Source organism: Delphinapterus leucas, chromosome 7 (assembly GCF_059928025.1).
Source record: "Delphinapterus leucas isolate spDelLeu-1000000601 "Yukka" chromosome 7, BTC_Dleu_Yukka2, whole genome shotgun sequence".
Lineage (NCBI taxonomy): Eukaryota > Metazoa > Chordata > Mammalia > Artiodactyla > Monodontidae > Delphinapterus > Delphinapterus leucas.
Genome location: NC_143135.1, coordinates 84,570,316 through 84,589,256, shown reverse-complemented (window position 1 = coordinate 84,589,256; position 18,941 = coordinate 84,570,316). Strand labels below are relative to the sequence as shown.

The following is an 18,941-nucleotide window of genomic DNA, read 5'->3' as shown; positions in this document are numbered from 1 at the left end:
AAATGCTTTCAGTTTTTCACCACTGAGTATCATGCTTGCTCTGGGTTTGTCATATATGATGTTTATTATGTTGAGGTAGGTGCCCTCTATGCCCATTTTTGGAGAGTATTTTTTATCATAAATCGGTGTTGAATTTGTCAAAAGCTTTTTCTGCATCTATTGAGATGATCATATGGTTTTTATTCCTTAATTTGTTAATGTGGTGTATCACATTGATTTATTTGCATATATGGAAGAATCCTTTAAATCCCTGGGATAAATCCCACTTGATCATGGTGTATGATCCTTTTAATGTGCTGTTGGATTCTGTTTGCTAGTATTTTGTTCAGGATTTTGCATCTATGTTCACCAGTGATATTCGTCTATAATTTTCTTTTTTTGTGATATCTTTGTCTGTTTTTTGTATAAGGGTGCTGGTGGCTTCATAGAATGAGCTTGAGTGTGTTTCTCCCTTTGCAATTTTTTGGAAGAGTTTGAGAAGAATCGGTGTTATCTATTCTCTAAATGTTTGATAGAATTTGCCTGTGAAGCCATCTGGTCCTGTCCTTTTGTTTGTTGGAAGATTTTAAATTACAGTTTCAATTTCATTACTTGTGATATGTATGTTTATATTTTCTAATTCTTCCTGGTTCAGTCTTGGAAAATTGTACCTTTCCAAGAATTTGTCCATTTCTTCGTGGTTGTCCATTTCATTAGCATATAGTTGTTTGTAGTAATCTCTTATAATCCTTTGTATTTCTACAGTGTCAGTTGTGATTTCTCCCTTTTCATTTCTAATTTTATTGATTTGCATCCTCTCCCTTTCTTCCTTGATGAGCCTGGCTAAGGGTTTATCAATTTTGCTTATCTTCTCAAAGAAACAGCTTTTAGTTTTATTGATCTTTGCTATTGTTTCTTCATTTCTACTTCATTTATTTCTGTTCTGATCTTTATGATTTCTTTCCTTCTACTGACTTTTAGTTTTCTTTATTCTTCTTTAGTTGTTTTAAGTGTGCAGTTAGATAGTTTATTTGAGAGTTTTCTCTTTCCTTGAGGTGAGATTGAATTGTTATAAACTTCCCTCTTAGAACTGCTTTTGCTGTGTCCCATATGTTTTGGGTCGTTGTGTTTTCATTGTCATTTCTTTCTATGCATTTTTTAATTTCTTCTTTGATTTCTTCAGTGATCTCTTGGTTATTTAGTAGCACACTGTTTAGCCTCCATGTATTTGGTTTTTTTTACAGTTTTTTTCCTGTAATTGATTTCCAATCTCATAGCATTGTGGTCAGAATAGGTGTTTGATATGGTTTCAATTTTCTTAAATTTTCCAAGGCTTGATTTGTGATCCAAGATATGATCTATCCTAGAGAATGTTCCATGAGCACTTACGAAGAAAGTGTATTCTGTTGATTTTGGAAGGAATGTCCTATATATATCAATTAAGTCCATCTTGTGTAATGTATCATTTAAAGCTTGTTTTTCCTTATTTATTTTCTGTTTGGATGATCTGTCCAGTGGTGGAAGTGGGGTGTTAAAATCCCCAAATACTATTGTGTAACTGTCAATTTCTCCTTTCATTGATGTTAGCATTTGCCTTATGTATTGAGGTGCTCCTTTGTTGGGTGTATAAGCATTTATAAATGTTATATCTTCTTCTTGGATTGGTCCTTTGATCATTAGGTAGTGTCCCTCCTTTTCTCTTGTAACAGTCTTTATTTTAAAGTCTATTTTATCTGATACAAGTATTGCTACTCCAGCTTTCTTTTGATTTCCATTTGCATGGAATATCTTTTTCCATCCCTTCACTTTCAATCTGTATGTATCCCTAGGTCTGAATTGGGTCTCTTTTAGACAGCATATATATGGGTCTTGTTTTTGTATCCATTCAGCCAGTCTGTGTCTTTTGGTTGGGGCCTTTAATCCATTTACATTCAAGGTTATTATCGATATGTATGTTCCTATTACAATTTTCTTAATTGTCTGGGGTTTGTTTTTGTGGGTCTTTTTCTTCTCTTGTGTTTCCCACTTAGAGAAGATTCTTTAGCATTTGTTGTAAAGCTGGTTTGGTGGTGCTGAATTCTCCTAGTTTTTGCTAGTCTGAAAAGCTTTTGACTTCTCCATTGAATCTGAATGAGATCATTGCTGGGTAGAGTAATATTGGTTGTAGGTTTTTCTGTTTCATCACTTTAAGTATATCCTGCCACTCCCTTCTGGCCTGAAGAGTTTCAGCTGATAACCTTATGGGATTTTTTGTATGTTATTTTTTGTTTTTCCCTTGCTGCTTTTAATATTTTTTCTTTAATTTTTGTTAGTTTGATTAATATATGTCTTGTTGTGTATCTCCTAGCGTTTATCCTGTATGGGACTCTGTGTTTCCTGGACTTGAGTGACTATTTCCTTTCCCATATTAGGGAAGTTTTCAACTATAATCTCTTCAAATATTTTCTCAGACTCTTTTTCTCTTCTCTTTCTGGGACCCCTATAATTCAAATATTGGTATGTGTAGTGCTGTCCCAGAGGTCTCTGAGATTGTCTTCAATTCTTTTCATTCTCTTTCTTTATTCTGGTCCTGGGCAGTTATTTCCACCATTTTGTCTTCCACCTCACTTATTCATTCTTCTGACTCAATTATTCTGTTATTGATTGCTTCTAGTGTATTTTTCATTTAAGTTATTGTGTTGTTCATCTTTCTGTTTTTTAGTTCTTCTAGATCTTTGTTAAATATTTCTTATATTTTCTCAATCTGTGCCTCATTTCTGTTTCCGAGATTCTAGATCATGTTTACTATCATTACTCTTAATTCTTTTTCATGTAGATTGCCTATTTCCTCTTTATTTACCTGGTCTTGTGGGTTTTTACATTGCTCCTTCATTTGTGATATATTTTTTTGCTGTCTCATTTTTTTTTTTAAGAGTGGGATTGTATTCCTGTCTTACTGGTTGTTTGGTTTGAGGCCTCCAACACTGGAGTTTGTAGGCTATTGGGTAGAGTTGGGTGTTGGTGCTGCGATGATGAACTGTGTGAGACCTTACTCTGATGAATATTCCCTGGGGTCTGAAGTTCTCTGTTAGTCCAGTGGTTCAGATTTGGAGCTCCCAATGCAGAAGCTTCTGCCTGACCCTGGGCTCATGAACCAAGATCCCACAAGCCACCTGAAGTGGCTGTAAATAACAAAGTAAAAAATAAAATTAGACTCGGAAACTAACAGACATGTTAGAAAGAATAGGCCCCACGCCCATATGTAGGGAGGGCCTATGCTTAGGACCCACAGGGCTAGAAAAGGCCCTGGGGACTGTGTGGGTAGGGGTGGGGCTTAGGCTCAAGGAACAGAAGGGACCCAGGTGTCCCCCCACCTCTGGTCTCATAAGGCAGGGGACCTCACCTGGGAGCCCAGCAGGCTGCCTGGGTTTGAGTGGGCAGGGCAATCGCACTCTTCTCCTCTCCTGCTCCTCCCAGATGGCTCGTCCTGCCTACCTCTCCTGATCTCCCCAGCCTCCCTCCTATGGCCCCAGCACCCATGCGGCCTGGATGGGGCTTTGGAGGGGGTGGGGGTACCAGCTTGGGAGCTCAGCAGGCTCCCTGGCTCAAGTGGGCCAGGCAATCGCCCTCTGCTCCTCTCCTGCTCTTCGCAGAGAGTCCCTCCCACCTGCCTCTCCTGATATCCCTGGCCTCAGGGGCACCGATCTTGTCTGGCCTCTAATTTTCTTCCCCCCTCAGTCCCCCTACGTTCTACCAGTTCACTTTGGGGCTCCTCCCATCTCCTTGGGCATCAGAGTCTCCCACCAGTGGCTGATAAGTGCCCTAGTTGTGGGGAGACACTGACTCCACATCTTCCCACACTGCCATCTTGACTCCACCTCCCCTGCATTATTTTGATTGTCATCCTCTTGGTGCTTTCAAGCTCCTGGGCTCGTTCTAGGTTCAGACTTCAAATAACTTCTCTGATAGTTGCCAAGTTGCAGCTAGGTGGTTTCTATTCAGGTAAAAATTTGGTTAGTAAGTGAAGACTTGTTTTCTCCATCATGTAGGAGGTTGGCCACCCTGACTGACACCTTGAGAGAAGGAAACTCTTTGAGAATGGCCATCAGTGGGAGTGTGCTTCTGGGGCAGCACCAGCTTTGGCTACTGTAGGAAGCTTCTCAAGAAGCATTTGGGATGGGAGGGCAGGCCATCCACCTGGGACCTGTGCCCGTATTGATGTCAATTTTGGGGGGCTGCTATAACAAAAATACTATGGAATGAGTGGCTTAAACAACTAACATTTGTTTTTCACATACTGGAGGTTGAAAAGTCCAAGATCAAGGTGCATCTTTGGTATCTGGCAAAGACACTCTTCTAGGTTTGTAGATGGCCATCTTCTCACTGTATCCTCACAGGGCAGAGAATGAGAGAGAAAGGGAGAGGGTATGGAGAGAGAGAGAGAGAGAGAGAGAAAGCTCTATCCTGTCTTTTCTTATAAGGATAAGAAAGGGCTCTTATAAGGGCTTTCTTATAAGGGCTTTAATCCAATTCATGAGGGTTTTACCCCCAAAGGCCCCACCTCCTAACTCCATCACATTGGGGGTTAGAATTTCAACACATGAATTTGGGGGGACACAAACATCCAGTCCATAACAGCCCTCCACCTTCTCCATACTAACTCCTGTTTGTGCCTCTGGATGGATGACAACAAAACATGTAGTCCTTTGTTAGAGGTGGGCACAGGGTCAAGTTATATTGACAAAGTAAGTTGAGGGAAAACAAGGGAAGTGTTTGATTTACTTCTAAACTATTAAAAATTGAGACTAAACCTCAATATCCTCTAGAGCAGTACTTCTCATTCAGTAGGTCTGGGAGGGGCCTTCAATGATTAATTTCTAACAGTGCTCATGCTGGTGGTCTAAAGACCAGACTTCAAGAAGCAAGGCAGTAGATTTTGACTATGAGGTCCATGAGACCAAGGGCACCATATTCTTTTCCATTTTTTCCCCAGACTTGCCATGGCACCTGGCACAAAAATAAATTCTCAATAAATGCTTGCTGAATCAAATTAATGTGGGACATGGGCTACAAGGACAAATTTTATAGCTTAATTTTCTGTTAGAATAAGCTCACAGCCAAAAACCAAATAGATAAAAGCCAACCATAATTAAACATGTGTTTAGTACTTTGGAGTTTCCCAAGCCCTTTAATTAATGATAGCTTATTTGATTTCTACTCTTACAATAATCTTCTGAAAGTGAGCTGTCATTATTATTTTTCCATTGCAGATGGTAAAAGCCAAGTCGGAGAGGGTAATTGGCCTAAGGAGGCTAGCAGTACATACACTGGAATATGGGTCTTCTGCTTGCCAGTTTTTTCCTGCTGTACTCTGCATAAATAGTAAAATCTCTTGTTATCATACTGCTTGAGGCTGTTGATTCCACAGTAATTGCTACATACTTGGCACAGAAGAGCTAATACATCTAGAATTAAGTGTATGGGTGTGATATGAGATTTGGCAAAAAATAACTCACAAGCTCTCTCTGGGCTTCTAGGACAAACCAGATGCTCCTGAAGGCTCTTCTCTCTCTCAGCAAAAGGGGCTACATCCAAGCTCAGCTTCCCTGAGGACCAGAGATTTCCTTCCTCAAGGTAGCATCCCATAGACCCCAAAGTCTACAGGACAGGGCAGCTGGCAACCAAACCCAGGCTGTGTGGCTACAGAGTGTACCGATCAGATCATTCCCTCTGCCAAGGTTGCTTTCAGGTTTGCCCCCAAAGAAATGAGAACAGTAAGGGGCAGGAGCTCTCCACCTGAACCCAGACCAACAGTGTGTCACAGCACACAGGCCCTGGTGGCCTTGGGACAATGAGAAGCATTCACACCCTTTTTTCTCTTACTAATCCTTGCTTTAGAAACTTTCCTAGTAAAATCTATTCCAAACCCATGTCTTGGGATGATGTGGAATTCACTCGAGCCCTTGCATGGTAGGTGGCAATCACAAAGGGACTCCCCACCCCCGCCCTCAACCCCGCCTTAACTCACCTTGCATGACAGAGGGGATTTAACTGTTGTTTTACAAATTTAATCTCACCTTTCTCTTCTCTTTGCCACACTTTCCTAGTTGCCATCAACTTTCTTCTATAGCCTCTTTTGCAAGGCAGATCACAGTGCTAGGTACATAATAGATAAAACAATAGAAAGGTACCAAGTCAACATTTTATTTTTTGCTGCTCTACCCTGGTTTCCGTGAAGCATCCCAGGGATGTTAACAGATGACATCACACGTTAGTGTGCCTATGAGTAGTAGCATTCTGGAGACTAAGTCAAGTCAATGGGGCACAAGAATCTTGGCAGTGAAAGGAATGTTTTATTTACAAAGAGTTCACATGTTTGAAGTTCTATGAGTTTCTATTTGCACAGATACGCCCTGAGTATATCGCAGCCAGGCCCTGCAATGCCCACCTTGCTGAGGTTTCCCACAGCGGGGCCAGAAGGAGTTACGCAGGCTTCCATTGCTCTTGTGCGGAGACAAGGATCAGGAGACAGATATCACAATCTTATCGGAATTGTTCTTTCTGTATCAAGGAAGAAATTCTGACCAAAAATGTGGGAAGTCCTGAGGGACAGTATGGCAAGTATGAATTCATCCTACAGACATCTGAGCAAGAAATGTTATTTGCATATAGTATATTATCACTTGCGGGGTAGGTGTGTACATGTGTTTATAATCTACACTGTACAGTACAAAATAATTCCAATTAAGTAGATAGCATAATGATTAAGTCAAGGCTTCAGGACCTGGGTTTAAGATCTTGCTATGCTATCTTATCTATCTCTATTATCTACCTATATCTATCTATCTATCTATCATCTATCTATCTAACATCTATCTATCTATATTACCTTTTGACCACCTTCACCCATTTGGCCCACCCCACACCTCATGCCTCTGGCAACTACCAATCTGTTCTCTGTATCTAAAAGGTTTTTTTAAGATTTCACATATAAGTGAGATCATACGGTATTTGTCTTTCTCTGACTTATTTCATTGAGCATAATGCCTTCAAGTTCCATCCTTGTTGTTACAAATGGCAGGATTTTCTTCTTTCTCATGGTTGAATAATATTCCACTGTGTATATAAATATATCATGTTTTATCCATTCATCCATCAGTGGACATTTAGGTTACTCCCATGCCTTGGCTATTATAAATAATGCTGCAATGAACATGGAGGTGCATGTATCTTTTTGAGTTAGTGTTTTTCTTTCCTTTGGATAAATATCCAGAAGTGGAATTTCTGGATCTTATGGTGGTTCTTTTATTTTTTTTAGGAACCTCTGTACTGTTTTCCATAGTGGCTGCACCAATTTACATTCCCACTGACAGCGCACAAGGGTTCCCTTTTCTTCACATCCTCGCCAACACTTGTTATTTCTTGTCTTTTTGATAATAGCCATTCTAACAGGTGTGAGGTAATACCTCATTGACGTTTTCTCTCTTGAGACCTTTGGTAATATATTTTAAATCTCTAAGCCTGTTTGTCTAGAAAAGCAAGCATGCAATCTCATTTTGTATGTTGCTGAGGAGATGAAATAATGCAAGGAAATGGCTAGCACAGTCCTGGCACATGGCATCAGAACTCACTAAATGTTAGCTCTTAAAAAGGAATCCATACCAGTATCTCTTTCATCTTCTAGGACTTGATGTTATACTTTGTTCTGCTTTTCTGCCATTTTGTTTCTAGATTAGAGCAGTTACTTCTGTCAAGCTCCCTGAAGAGTCAGAGGCATTGCTTTGTTGGAGTACGTGTCACTACAGCTCAAAGTTTCCTAGATGTTGCTATGGGCCTAGCTGACACTTTCCTTTTTGTCTGTCTCTTTCTTTCTTCTCTCCATCTCCCATCCCCTAGCCCCACACTCCACCAACCCTGGTCCCCTCCTCATTCCTATTCAGTTTGGATGGCCCCCTATGTTTATGGATCAAGATAATTTGTGGCCATGGAGTTTGATGGCCAGGTTTTATTTCCCCATTGCTGCCTTCCTACAAGCCCAGCCTGTTCAGCTGACCTTCCAGCTCAGACCAAGCCCATACCTCTGATGGGTCTTTAAGATTTTGGGTAGTATACATCAAAATGTCTATGTCCCTATGATGTACTTCTCCTGCCAGAGGTTAGAAAGTGAAGAAATTAGGTTGCATTTGTCTAATTGAGTGGTGGGTGGATGATCCCTACTTATGTCTGTCTCTTTGTCTCTCGGTCACCTAACATCTCAGTTTCCTCAAACTGTCCCAGTTCACCCTATTGTCCAAAAGAAATTATTAACAACAACCTCTTTTTCTCTCACAAGTGTCCTGGTTTGGAAGATATATATTCCAGACCTTTCTTTTAGGTCTGGTATATATTTAAGCTTCATTTCAAATAGAAAAGATGGTACGTTACCAAGCAAAAAATATTTTTTTCAGTACAATAACAAGAACTGTGAGAAGGAAAGTCAGATTGAAGTCATAATTTTCAGAAATGGTGCTTCAAAGAGTTTTCTTTCTGTAGTGCAAACTGGAATGTGTTTTTAATCATAGCAAGTAGTGTTTTGAAAAACTTGGTAGAAGCATGCTACATAATTTACATTTTAAGTGGTCAACTCTTGTTCAATGAAGTATAAGCAAACTAAAAATGCTCAAGGGAAAAACACAAACACATCACACTTTTTTTAATGCCTTGAAAGCTTCTCCTCTTTTTTTTCTTGCCTCACTTCATATTACAGGGTAGAATGCATCTTCCACAAAGAGGTGCAAATAAGAAATCTAATAATACTCAGAACTAGAAGAGCTGGCACAGCTTGTTCATCCTAAAATTGTGCAGCCATGTTAAGATACAAAAGACAGAAATCATTCAAGGAGCTGGGAGGGAAAGCTCCTAGCTTTGTTACCATCAACTATCTCTACCTGAACAGAAGAGACATGAGGTGGTATAGGTGCCACATATTATCAAGCCATGTCAGTGACACAGGACCATAGTGGATAGGAAGAGACAATACATACATGCAGCTTCAAAGGCTGTACTGAACATGGAAGAACACCTTCATACATAGCAGCTACAGCAAATTCAGGGCTCCCAAGACAGGCCATTTACTGGGTTCACAATTCTCACTTACTCTGGAGAGGAATATTTATTCTTGTCACTACTCATGGTATATATCATGCTTTAACCAACTCCTTCCCTTCCCCATTCTAAGAAAGGACACAGGGCTATAAAAGATGCAACGCAAAATCCTTCCACCTGGCATACAGCTGAAAGGGAAAGAACAGCAAAATCCCAGAGGAGCTAGAATGGACCAGGAAATAATAGGCACCTTAATGTTTTCTATATCAGCTGTATAGCAATCCGGCTTCAGAGGAGGCTGCAAAGAAAAAGCTTGATCTTATTCTTTCATTAAAGCAACACCAGGCCTCAAGATTAGTTAAATAAAAGCAGTCTCTCAGACATGACATACTGTAATTCACACCTGATTACTCTGAACGATGGCATGATTTATATTCAGCTTCAGGTTGTCGGTCTGACATTCTACCCACTCACATATCTGCATATTCAGAAGCTGTACAAGCACAAAAATATTAAAATGAAATACACTATACATTACAGTAGAATGACATGTAATTTATTCATAACTGAGTTAGGCAGTACTCAAAATTCACTTATATAAGCAAGTGAGTACACAAACATCTAATAATACTAAAACTGATAGTCAGAAGGTATAAAATACCATGGGTATGAAATGCCATGGTAAATACTATTCAACAGACTACAATCATAATTAATTCCAAACTAAATCATGGTTTTTAAAATGATTTTAAGCAGTTTTGAAATGACTTGATTTTGTTCTCCTTCCAAGCAATTTATTTCCTCCACTGATAAAAGACAAGGTCATTAGTTTCAAGAAATATTACAGAATGACATAGCTCAGGTTCTTCTCTTGCAACACATTTTCTTGCAAATTGTTTTTTAATATTACCTCTTGACATAGACAACAAACCAGCCACCACTCAGTGCCCCAAGCAAAGATGCCTGGATCAGAACAGTGCCAGGGTGTAACTCTGAGTTCAGCAAGAGGCAGGCAGTGAAAAAGCTGTTGGAGCTTTTGCAGTGTGCATACTTCTTTTTTGAGGCTCCAAGCATCATAAACATATTTAGGCATCCAAGCCAGTAAAATTATGGGAATAAAATAATTTGATGTCCAGATGACTATGCCACAATTACAAGTGGGGATAAATTACAATATAATTCTGTGGTACTTCAAAAAACCCCAGCACCTACCTAAATTTACTTCTTGTTAGCCTCGTTACATTTTCATGAAGTGCAGCAGTATTTGCAAGAATGATTTGTCTTATCATGTGTCTGTTTGTATTATTTTAAAGTCATACTTTTTTGGAATGAGGTCCAAGCATGAACCTGGCTTGAAGAGCTAGCAGCTATAGTCATGAAACATCAATAAATTAAAAGGCTTTCACAGAACAAAATTCAGCTAAATCTTTTATATATAAAATACAGCTAGAGAAATACAATTCTTCAACACTAAATTATGAGGGAGAGGAAGCCAATTTAAAAAAATAGAAAACTCTCTCCATACCAGGTGTCAAAGCAAGATGTAACACTGCATGATGCCACAATATGAGCAGTCACTGGATGACAGATACTGCAGAAATTGTGGTATTTGGGGATCTGGTAATTATGACGAAGATATGAAGACACTGTACTAACAGGCATGCATACAATCACTGTGTGCATTCAGTGTGTGAGCTGGGACCTAAGCAGAGATCTAACACAATAATGAGGCACTGTCCTGCGGTATCCATTAAAACCAGTGTGGGTGACTATATGTTGATTAAACCTTCCGAGGCAGCAAAGTGTGGGCACAATGCCATGTCTGGATTCTGCAGCTGTTTTATGATCCTCTTGCGGAATTTCTCCCGCACACGATTAAATTCCATTATGTCCATGGGGTCCTCTTCAATCCAAAACTTATGAAACTCGTGCATCAAATAGCCTGTTAGAGATAAGACAGTGACAAGAATGCAAGGGAAAAAAATCCTTAATCATATTCAGAATGACCCTGAATGCTGAAAAAGATGTCAGACCAACTAACAGCAACCATGTCACTCAAAGACAAGATCAAAATACAGCAAACACTACTGTTAAAATTATTCTTTAAAACCAGTGCAGTGGAAGCTACCAACCTGCAAGATTTTTGCAATTGGTCCTAGAATTATTCTCACTCTGCTCAAGCAGGAAGAAAAATCAATTCTGCCATTTCTAGAATATGAGTAACAACTGGAACATATTTTGAAAGGTCGACAGTAACTACTTCATTCTTCACCTCCTGATTAAATTAACATAATTGTGTGATTTTTCAAAAGTACTCCACTCAGCCTTTTTTCTCTTGATATTTGATTTGAGTAAAGTTTTAAATTACCCTGACAAATCAAAAGAATGCATTCTGACAATCTATTATAAGACAATAAAAACTGTAAATCAACTCTGAACAATAGAGTGGTCATTAAACTATATGAAATTGCTAATAAGACATCTTTGCTCTGAAGCATAATTTCATATTCAAATACTTTTTTGTCTCAAAAATGTTATGTGGATTGGGAACATTTTTGGATTAAATGTTAAATATTTGATATGAGAACCTACTTATTGTATTGTTTCCCCACTGTACCCCTCCCTCCTCATTTAGAATTGAAATGTGAATAGCTTTTTAAAAGACAATAATAAGTATTTGCATGTAGTAAAGCAAAAGCAAGGTCAAGTGTCTCTATAATAAGAAAAAAGTATTTAAGGAAATAATACTAGTTAGAAAAATGGAAACCAAACATTACACAAGCTTTAATTTGTCTTAACATTAGAAGGCAGTAGAAGATAGTTCTGGAGTATTCTGGAGCCAGAAACCTGGTTTAAATCCTAGCCCTTCACCTTCATGGGAAGGAGTAAGCAGTAGAGATGACAGAGGGCAGGGGAAGAGAACTTTGGAACAAACATACTCAATTCTAATAGTAAAAACAATTCAATAGCTTTTATTTTTCTGGTAACTAGCTACTTATGGGATAACATTTAACATAGTTCCATAAACAGATTTTTAAAAACCTTTATTCATATCTCACTGTAATACAAAATTAGAAATGACCTTCCTTCCTACCCCCAACACACACTGCCAGATGTGGGTCTATTTCCACAAACTTACCTGGTTACTCATTCATTACATTTTTAAGTATGCTTGTACATCTTAAAGTATATGGTCTTTCTCTTCAACTATAGGAGGAAGGGTAGTAAGGAGAGAGAGAATTTATTTTATTTTTTCTTTGGGTTGACTCATTTCCTCTAGGCTTGGACTGCCTCTGGGCTCTCTACACACATTAACACATTTTGTTAATCTGTGTTAACACAAGTTAACATATTGACTGATTTTAACATCTCAGATGGGAACACATACCAACCCTCACCCAAATGCCTCTGGGCTACACCAACCAGGGCCCACTACCACTGTAGTGGGAACGTGACCATATCAGAGAAGCCCCAGATCAGAGGTATCAGCAATCCCAGGAGCCATCCATCTGTCTCTGATCCATCTGATGCTTGGATTCCCTGTGGCAGCACCCAGTCTTGAACTTTTCTGGTGACAACACTAACATTAGCCTGGGCCATGAATGAAGAATCTGATTCTTTAGAGGTGCTTTCTCACACTGGGCCAAAATTTCTTGCCCCATATTACTTGGAACAAATTCAATCCTTCTCCAACTCAAGTATCTGAAGTGCCCTTTATGCCATGAGGTTAAGCATCCCCATTTCTTCTTACCATTTCTCATATGCCATGACTTGGAGTCTGTTTATCATCCTGGTTGTTTCAGCACACACTAACAGAAATTCTTTCCTCTCATCTCAGTATCTTACTCAACCAAAAGAATTCAATCATCTATCCATCCTAAAGTATCCCAAGAATGGCATGAGGTACTTGTAAAAAATGAAGACCCTCCCAGATTCAACCAGACATCTCAGTTCAGTAAGATGAATCTCATGTCACTGAAGTATGAAATCCATTGATTTAGAAGATGCCCTCTTTTTAAGTTCCCTTGGTTTCTTTCTGAATGCTATAATTTTTATGGTTCTAAATAAAATCTATGATCATTTATAATTTCTTCTTCCTTGCTATATAAAATACACACATAATTTTCCTGACTTTGCTTCTGAGCTCAAATAAACATACCTGACCTGTTTTGTATATAGAGTCAGGTTTCCAATACTGATGAATTAAAAGCATCTCATTGGTACCTCATGATTAATAAGTTATTTACCCCATTGACAATAATAAGTAGGCACTGTGAAAAATACTTTAATGAGAAATTCACTTTTCCACAATGTACATTCTCACTCTAGAAGTGATCTAGGGTAGCATAGAGTTTTAGAAGAATACAGATCTCTTTGGTTTCACCCTTTTTCTACCTTACAGGCAACTACAGGAAAACATTTTGAAAGGTTTAAAAGACAGGCTAGGAGAGGAGTAGAAGGGAGAGGGGTGGTTAATAATCTAACACCATTCTCCTTCCTCTGAAGGCTACAAAAGTCAAGGTGTAAATCTTGCAAACTGATTCCCTAGGACTCTCTCTATCCTGTCAGAAAAATAATTAGACACTGTATAACATGATTTTAATCAAAATGTAGAAATGGTGGCTTGGCTTCCAGGGTACATATCATAATCATAAAACTCCACTTATTTATATAACGTTACAGAGTGTTCATAAATTCATTTGGCAAATTGATCAGTTGGCCCATCTGCCAATTAACAAATATGTAACAGATACAAGAAAAAGGTAGAGTTCTTATGCTCCCCAATTCTCAGTTTCTTGGAGAGGGACCAAGGTAGACAATTTCAGATGATGATTTGCCAGCTAAGGAAGCTAACAAAATGGCATGAAGAGCAGAGGGAGGAAAGAGGGGTCAGGGTATTGCTTATAATCTCTTATTTAATTCTTACAGCAGCTTTATGGAATAGGTAATGCAGATGAGGACATTGGGTTTAGAAGAGATACTTGAATGGTGTACAATCACACAATTATAGCTGGAAGCTGGAAGCCAGTACCTGAAATCTGCTGCCTTTTCCAGTGTACTCTCTTTTTCTGGTTCTTATTCCTACTGAATAGCTCCTTCTTCTGAAGGTCAAAGAAAAGCTAATTCTTTTTTCCCTTCTTGCTATTGTACTTCCTTCTGCTCACTACACCTAACCTTACTTTATTTCAATGCAGCTGCCTGTTCAGTGGAGCTTTAGATTGAATGTGATTTTCATAGCATACTGACTTGGCAGTGCAGTGCTCACTGAATAATACTGTAAAGTCAAAATGATAGACCTATTATATTCTTATATCCTTTCACCTAGATGAAATACCTGTTTGGAATAATAATTTGGCTTTCCAACCCAAGACTGCAGCTTATTTGTTGTTGCTTGAATGTGTCTTGGTTTTGCTTCACTGCATTCGGTTAGTAGACTGCAGAGACACAAGGACACAGGTAATTGCAAGAATATTACAGAGAAGAGGTGCAAAACTGATCATGTCTGATAGATGAGCAACGAATTCAGAGCACAGTTTGCTTCTTCAAGAGAGGGAGAGAGGCCTGAGTCCCTCTGCCTCACCCCAATCCACAATGGGATTGCTGCTGTTTCTAAAACCTGGTGAGGGCCTTAAAAAAAAAAAGTAATCCCACTGCTTGCTTACTCACCCAGGTTGAGATTCTCTTGGAAGCCTATCAATTCAGGACAAGGCCAAATTTTTCCAGAGTAACTAGACTTCCTTTCTCCTGAAAAGGACACCAGCCAATATTTTTCCCTCCCATCCATCCATCCATCCATCCGTCCATCCATCCATCCAACAAATATTTACTGAGCACCTATTCTGTACCAGGTTCTGTGCTGTGGATATAGTCATGAACAAAATAAATATTCCTGTTCTTATATGCCAATTCCTATGATTCTAACTTTGATTCTCTCCTGCAAGAGCTCCCCACTGTATGGCTCTGATTTTCTCCTTAATGCTAATGAATCCCAAATCTGCCCTTGTAATTCTTCAGAGCTCCACAACCTTGTATTAGAATGCCCACTATTCATTAGAATGCCAACTATTGCCCAAAAGGAACCCACCCCTGGTATACCTAAAACTGAACTCATTCTATTTTCCCTCAGAATTGCTTCCCTGGCTTCCCTAAGGAACATGGTAACTATAGAATAGGGTAAGTACGAGGGGTAGAAAAACAAAGCAAGTGGTCCTATTTATCTACGTTTATGGTCTTTCAAATGGCTTACAAAACTCTTTCAAGATATCCCCCTTCCCCATTCCTGCTCTTACTACTGTCATCTCTAGACACCCCTCCCCCCACCTCAAATCCTATGCTCTATTCCTTGAATCCACCACACTGTTTGTCTTGTGGCCTTTGCCTGTGCCACTCCCTCTCGCTGGACCACTAGGCCACCACTGCTATATTTCCTGCTACTTATTTTTCACTTCTCATGGAAAATGGAATTTGCTTTAGGAAGCTTTCCCTGACGTCCAGACTGAGTGAGATTTTACTTCTTCAATAACAAAATTCTTCCCACCGTGTTTTATTTGTTTAGATGTCTGTCTTCCTCAACACAGAATCTGATCTGTAGTAAAACCTCAATATTATTTGCTGGAAATGGTCAGAATTGTTACAGCAGTAAATATAATCATCTAGTTGTCAGAGTAGGAGCTGTAATCACAAATGTAGGGGACTTACATTTTCCATTAACAAGTCATAAAGAGGTATATATTTTAAAATTTGCTTTTTCATTCAACTTATACATAATTTATTTTATTTACTTTTTATTGATGTATAGTTGATTTACAATGTTGTGTTAATTTCAGGTGTACAGCATGATTCAGTTATACATATGTATGTCTATTCTTTTTCATATTCATATTATAGTTCTCTGTGCTATACAGTAGGTCCTTCTTGGTTATCTATTTTATGTATAGTCGCGTGTATATGTTAATCCCAACCTCCTAATTTATCCCTCCCCACCTTTCCCCTTTGGTAACCATAAGTGTGTTTTCCATGTCTGTGGTCAGTCTATCTCTGTTTTGTAAAAAGTTCATTTGTATTTTTTTGTTGTTGTTAGATTCCACATATAAGCAATATCATATGATATTTGTCTTTCTCTGGCTTACTTCATTTAGTATGATAATATCTAGGTCCATCCATGTTGCTGCAAAGGGCATTATTTCCTTCTTTTTTATGACTGAGTAATATTCCAGTGTGTGTGTGTGTGTGTGTGTGTGTGTGTGTGTGTGTACATATATATATAACTTCTTTATCCATTCATCAGTTGATGGACATTTAGGTTGCTTCCATGTCTTGGCTATTGTAAATAGTGCTGCAATGCACATTGGGGTGCATGTATCTTTTCAAATTATAGTTTTCTCTGGATATATGCCCAGGAGTGGGATTGCTGGGTCATATGGCAGCCCTATTTTTAGTTTCTTAAGCAACCTCCATACTGTTCTCCACAGTGGCTGTACCAACTTACATTCCCACCAGCAGTGTAGGAGGGTTCCCTTTTCTTCACATCCTCTCCAACATTTATTATTTGTAGAGTTTTTGATGATGGCCATTCTGACCAGAGTGAGGTGATACCTCATTGTAGTTTGATTTGTATTTCTCTAATAATTAGTTATGTTGAGCATCAAATTATACATATAGAGTCAAATAGTTTAATAAGTCTTGTTACAAGGAGCAAACAAAAACCCAGCAACACTTCCTGTCCTAATTCCTGCTTCCTTAAAGCAGCATTTCAACTGTTCCAGCTGATTCTTTGATTACTGACCTCCATAGCTCTAAATAACATATTTTCCATTGCTTGAGTTTTTGACTTCCCTCATCTCAAAGATTCTCTTCTCTTTCCTCTCCTATCCTTTCCCCTCCCCTCCCCTCTTCTCCTCTCCCCTCCCCTCCCCTCCCTTCCCCTCTTCTCTTCTCTTCTCTTTTATTCTCTCATAGATTTCCTGCTTTCTGTACCTCACTTATTCCTCTTAGGATTACTCTCTTATTTTATGGAAAAATATCCTTCAGGAGCTTCCTTATAAAGGTACAAGAAGGTAAAATGTTTAAGACTTTGCACTCAAAAAATTTTGTTTATTCTACTCCACACTTAATTGGTAAGTTGGACTGGGTATAGAATTCAAAATTGGAAATCATATTCCCTTAGATTTTAAATAATATTTGCTTAAATTTTTGAAGACATTATTCCACCCTCTTCTAGAATACAGTGTTGCTGTTGAGAAATCCAATGTCATCTTGACTCCCAATTCTTTATGTGACAGATTTGGAATTTTTTAAAATCATCTCTTTCCTATGTATTAAAATTTCACAATGATATGGACCTGAGTGTGAATCCATTTTAATCTATTATCCTGGTGCTTACTAGTTTAAATATGAAAAGTCATCCTTCAATTCTGAAAATTTTTCTTGATTTATTTGTTTGATTTCCCCCCCCCTTAGTTTCACTGTTCTTTTTTCTGGCACTCCTTTTATAAGACTTTCAAGAATGGTACTTTAATTTCTCAGCCTTTATTTTATATTTTTCATCTATACTTTCTGTTCTACTTTCTGGAAGTTTTCAGCTTTATCTTCTAATCCTTCTTGGAGATTTCATTCCTGTTATCTGATTTTTAATTTCTAAGAACACTCTTTTATTCTCTGAATGCTCTTTCTATGGCACCTTGTTCTTGTTTCATAGTAGCAATTTCTTATCTTATCTCTTGGGGATATTAATGATACGTATTTTTGAAGTTTTCTTCTCTCTGCATGGTTTCTGTTTCTTTATAGTGGCTTTATTTCTGCCTGTTTTAGACCCTCTTTCATGTTTGAGGCTTTCCTTACTGTTCTTGTTATCTAGGGCTGCTTAAGAAATTATTCCAAAATTCAGTGGCTTAAAAAAAACCATTTTAATATTCTCATGAATTCAGTGGGTTTGGAATTCAGAAAGGGTAGAGGAGGGACAGATCCACAATGCCTGGAATATCAACTAGGAAGATCTGAAGGTTGGGGGTGACTTGACAGCTGGTGGCAGGAATCATTTAGAGGCATCTTCACTCACAAGTCTAGTGGTAGATGCTATCAGCTGGGACCTCATCTGGGGCTGTCAGTCAGATTACCTACATATGATTGCTCTGTATGTCCTGGACTTTTTCACAACACAGAGGAATCAGATACCTTACATGGTGGCTTATACTTCCAAAGGCAGCTCAATCCCTGATCTTCAGATCAAAGGCTTTTCTTTAAAAAAAAATTTTTTTTATTGATGTATAATTGTTTTACAATGTTGTGTTAATTTCTGCTGTACAGCGAAGTGATTCAGTTATACATACATATATATATACACATTCTTATTTTAATATTCTTTTCCATTACGGTTTATCATAGGATATTGAATATAGTTCCCCATGCTATACAGTAGGACCTTGTTGTTTACCATTCTGTATATAATAGCTAACATCTGCTAACCCCAACCTCCCACTCCATTCCTCCCCCAACTCCCTCTTCCTTGGCAAACACAAGTCTGTTCTCTATGTCCATGAGTTTGTTTCTGTTTCATAAGTAGGTTCATTTGTGTCATATTTTAGATTCCACATATAAGTGATATCATATGGTATTTGTCTTTCTCTTTCTGACTTCACTTAGTATGATAATTTCTAGTTGCATCCATGTTGCTGCAAATGGCATTATTTCATTCTTTTTTATGGCTGAGTAGTATTTCATTGTATACATGTACCACATCTTCTTTATCCACAGATGAAATACTTTTCTAATGTAGCCCTAAAAGTCACATAGTGTCAAATCTGCTCATTCTCTTGGTCAACCAACTGGTCAGCCCAGTTGGGCTGGGTAAGAGGAACAAAAAAATCTACCTTTTAATGGGAGGAGTATCAAAGAATTTG

The 18,941-nt window shown here is 38.4% G+C and overlaps 1 protein-coding gene across 1 annotated transcript in view; it reads right to left on the bottom strand.

Moving 5' to 3' along the window:
• Positions 1–10,624: 10,624 nt before the first annotated feature.
• ELMOD1 (ELMO domain containing 1) overlaps positions 10,625–18,941 on the bottom strand; it is a 45,610-nt gene continuing 37,293 nt past the window's right edge. The window contains exon 10 of the mRNA XM_089915490.1: positions 10,625–10,984. Within this exon, the coding sequence (XP_089771616.1) occupies positions 10,812–10,984 (173 nt within the window). The 3' untranslated portion in view covers positions 10,625–10,811. The remainder of the gene's footprint in view (positions 10,985–18,941) is intronic.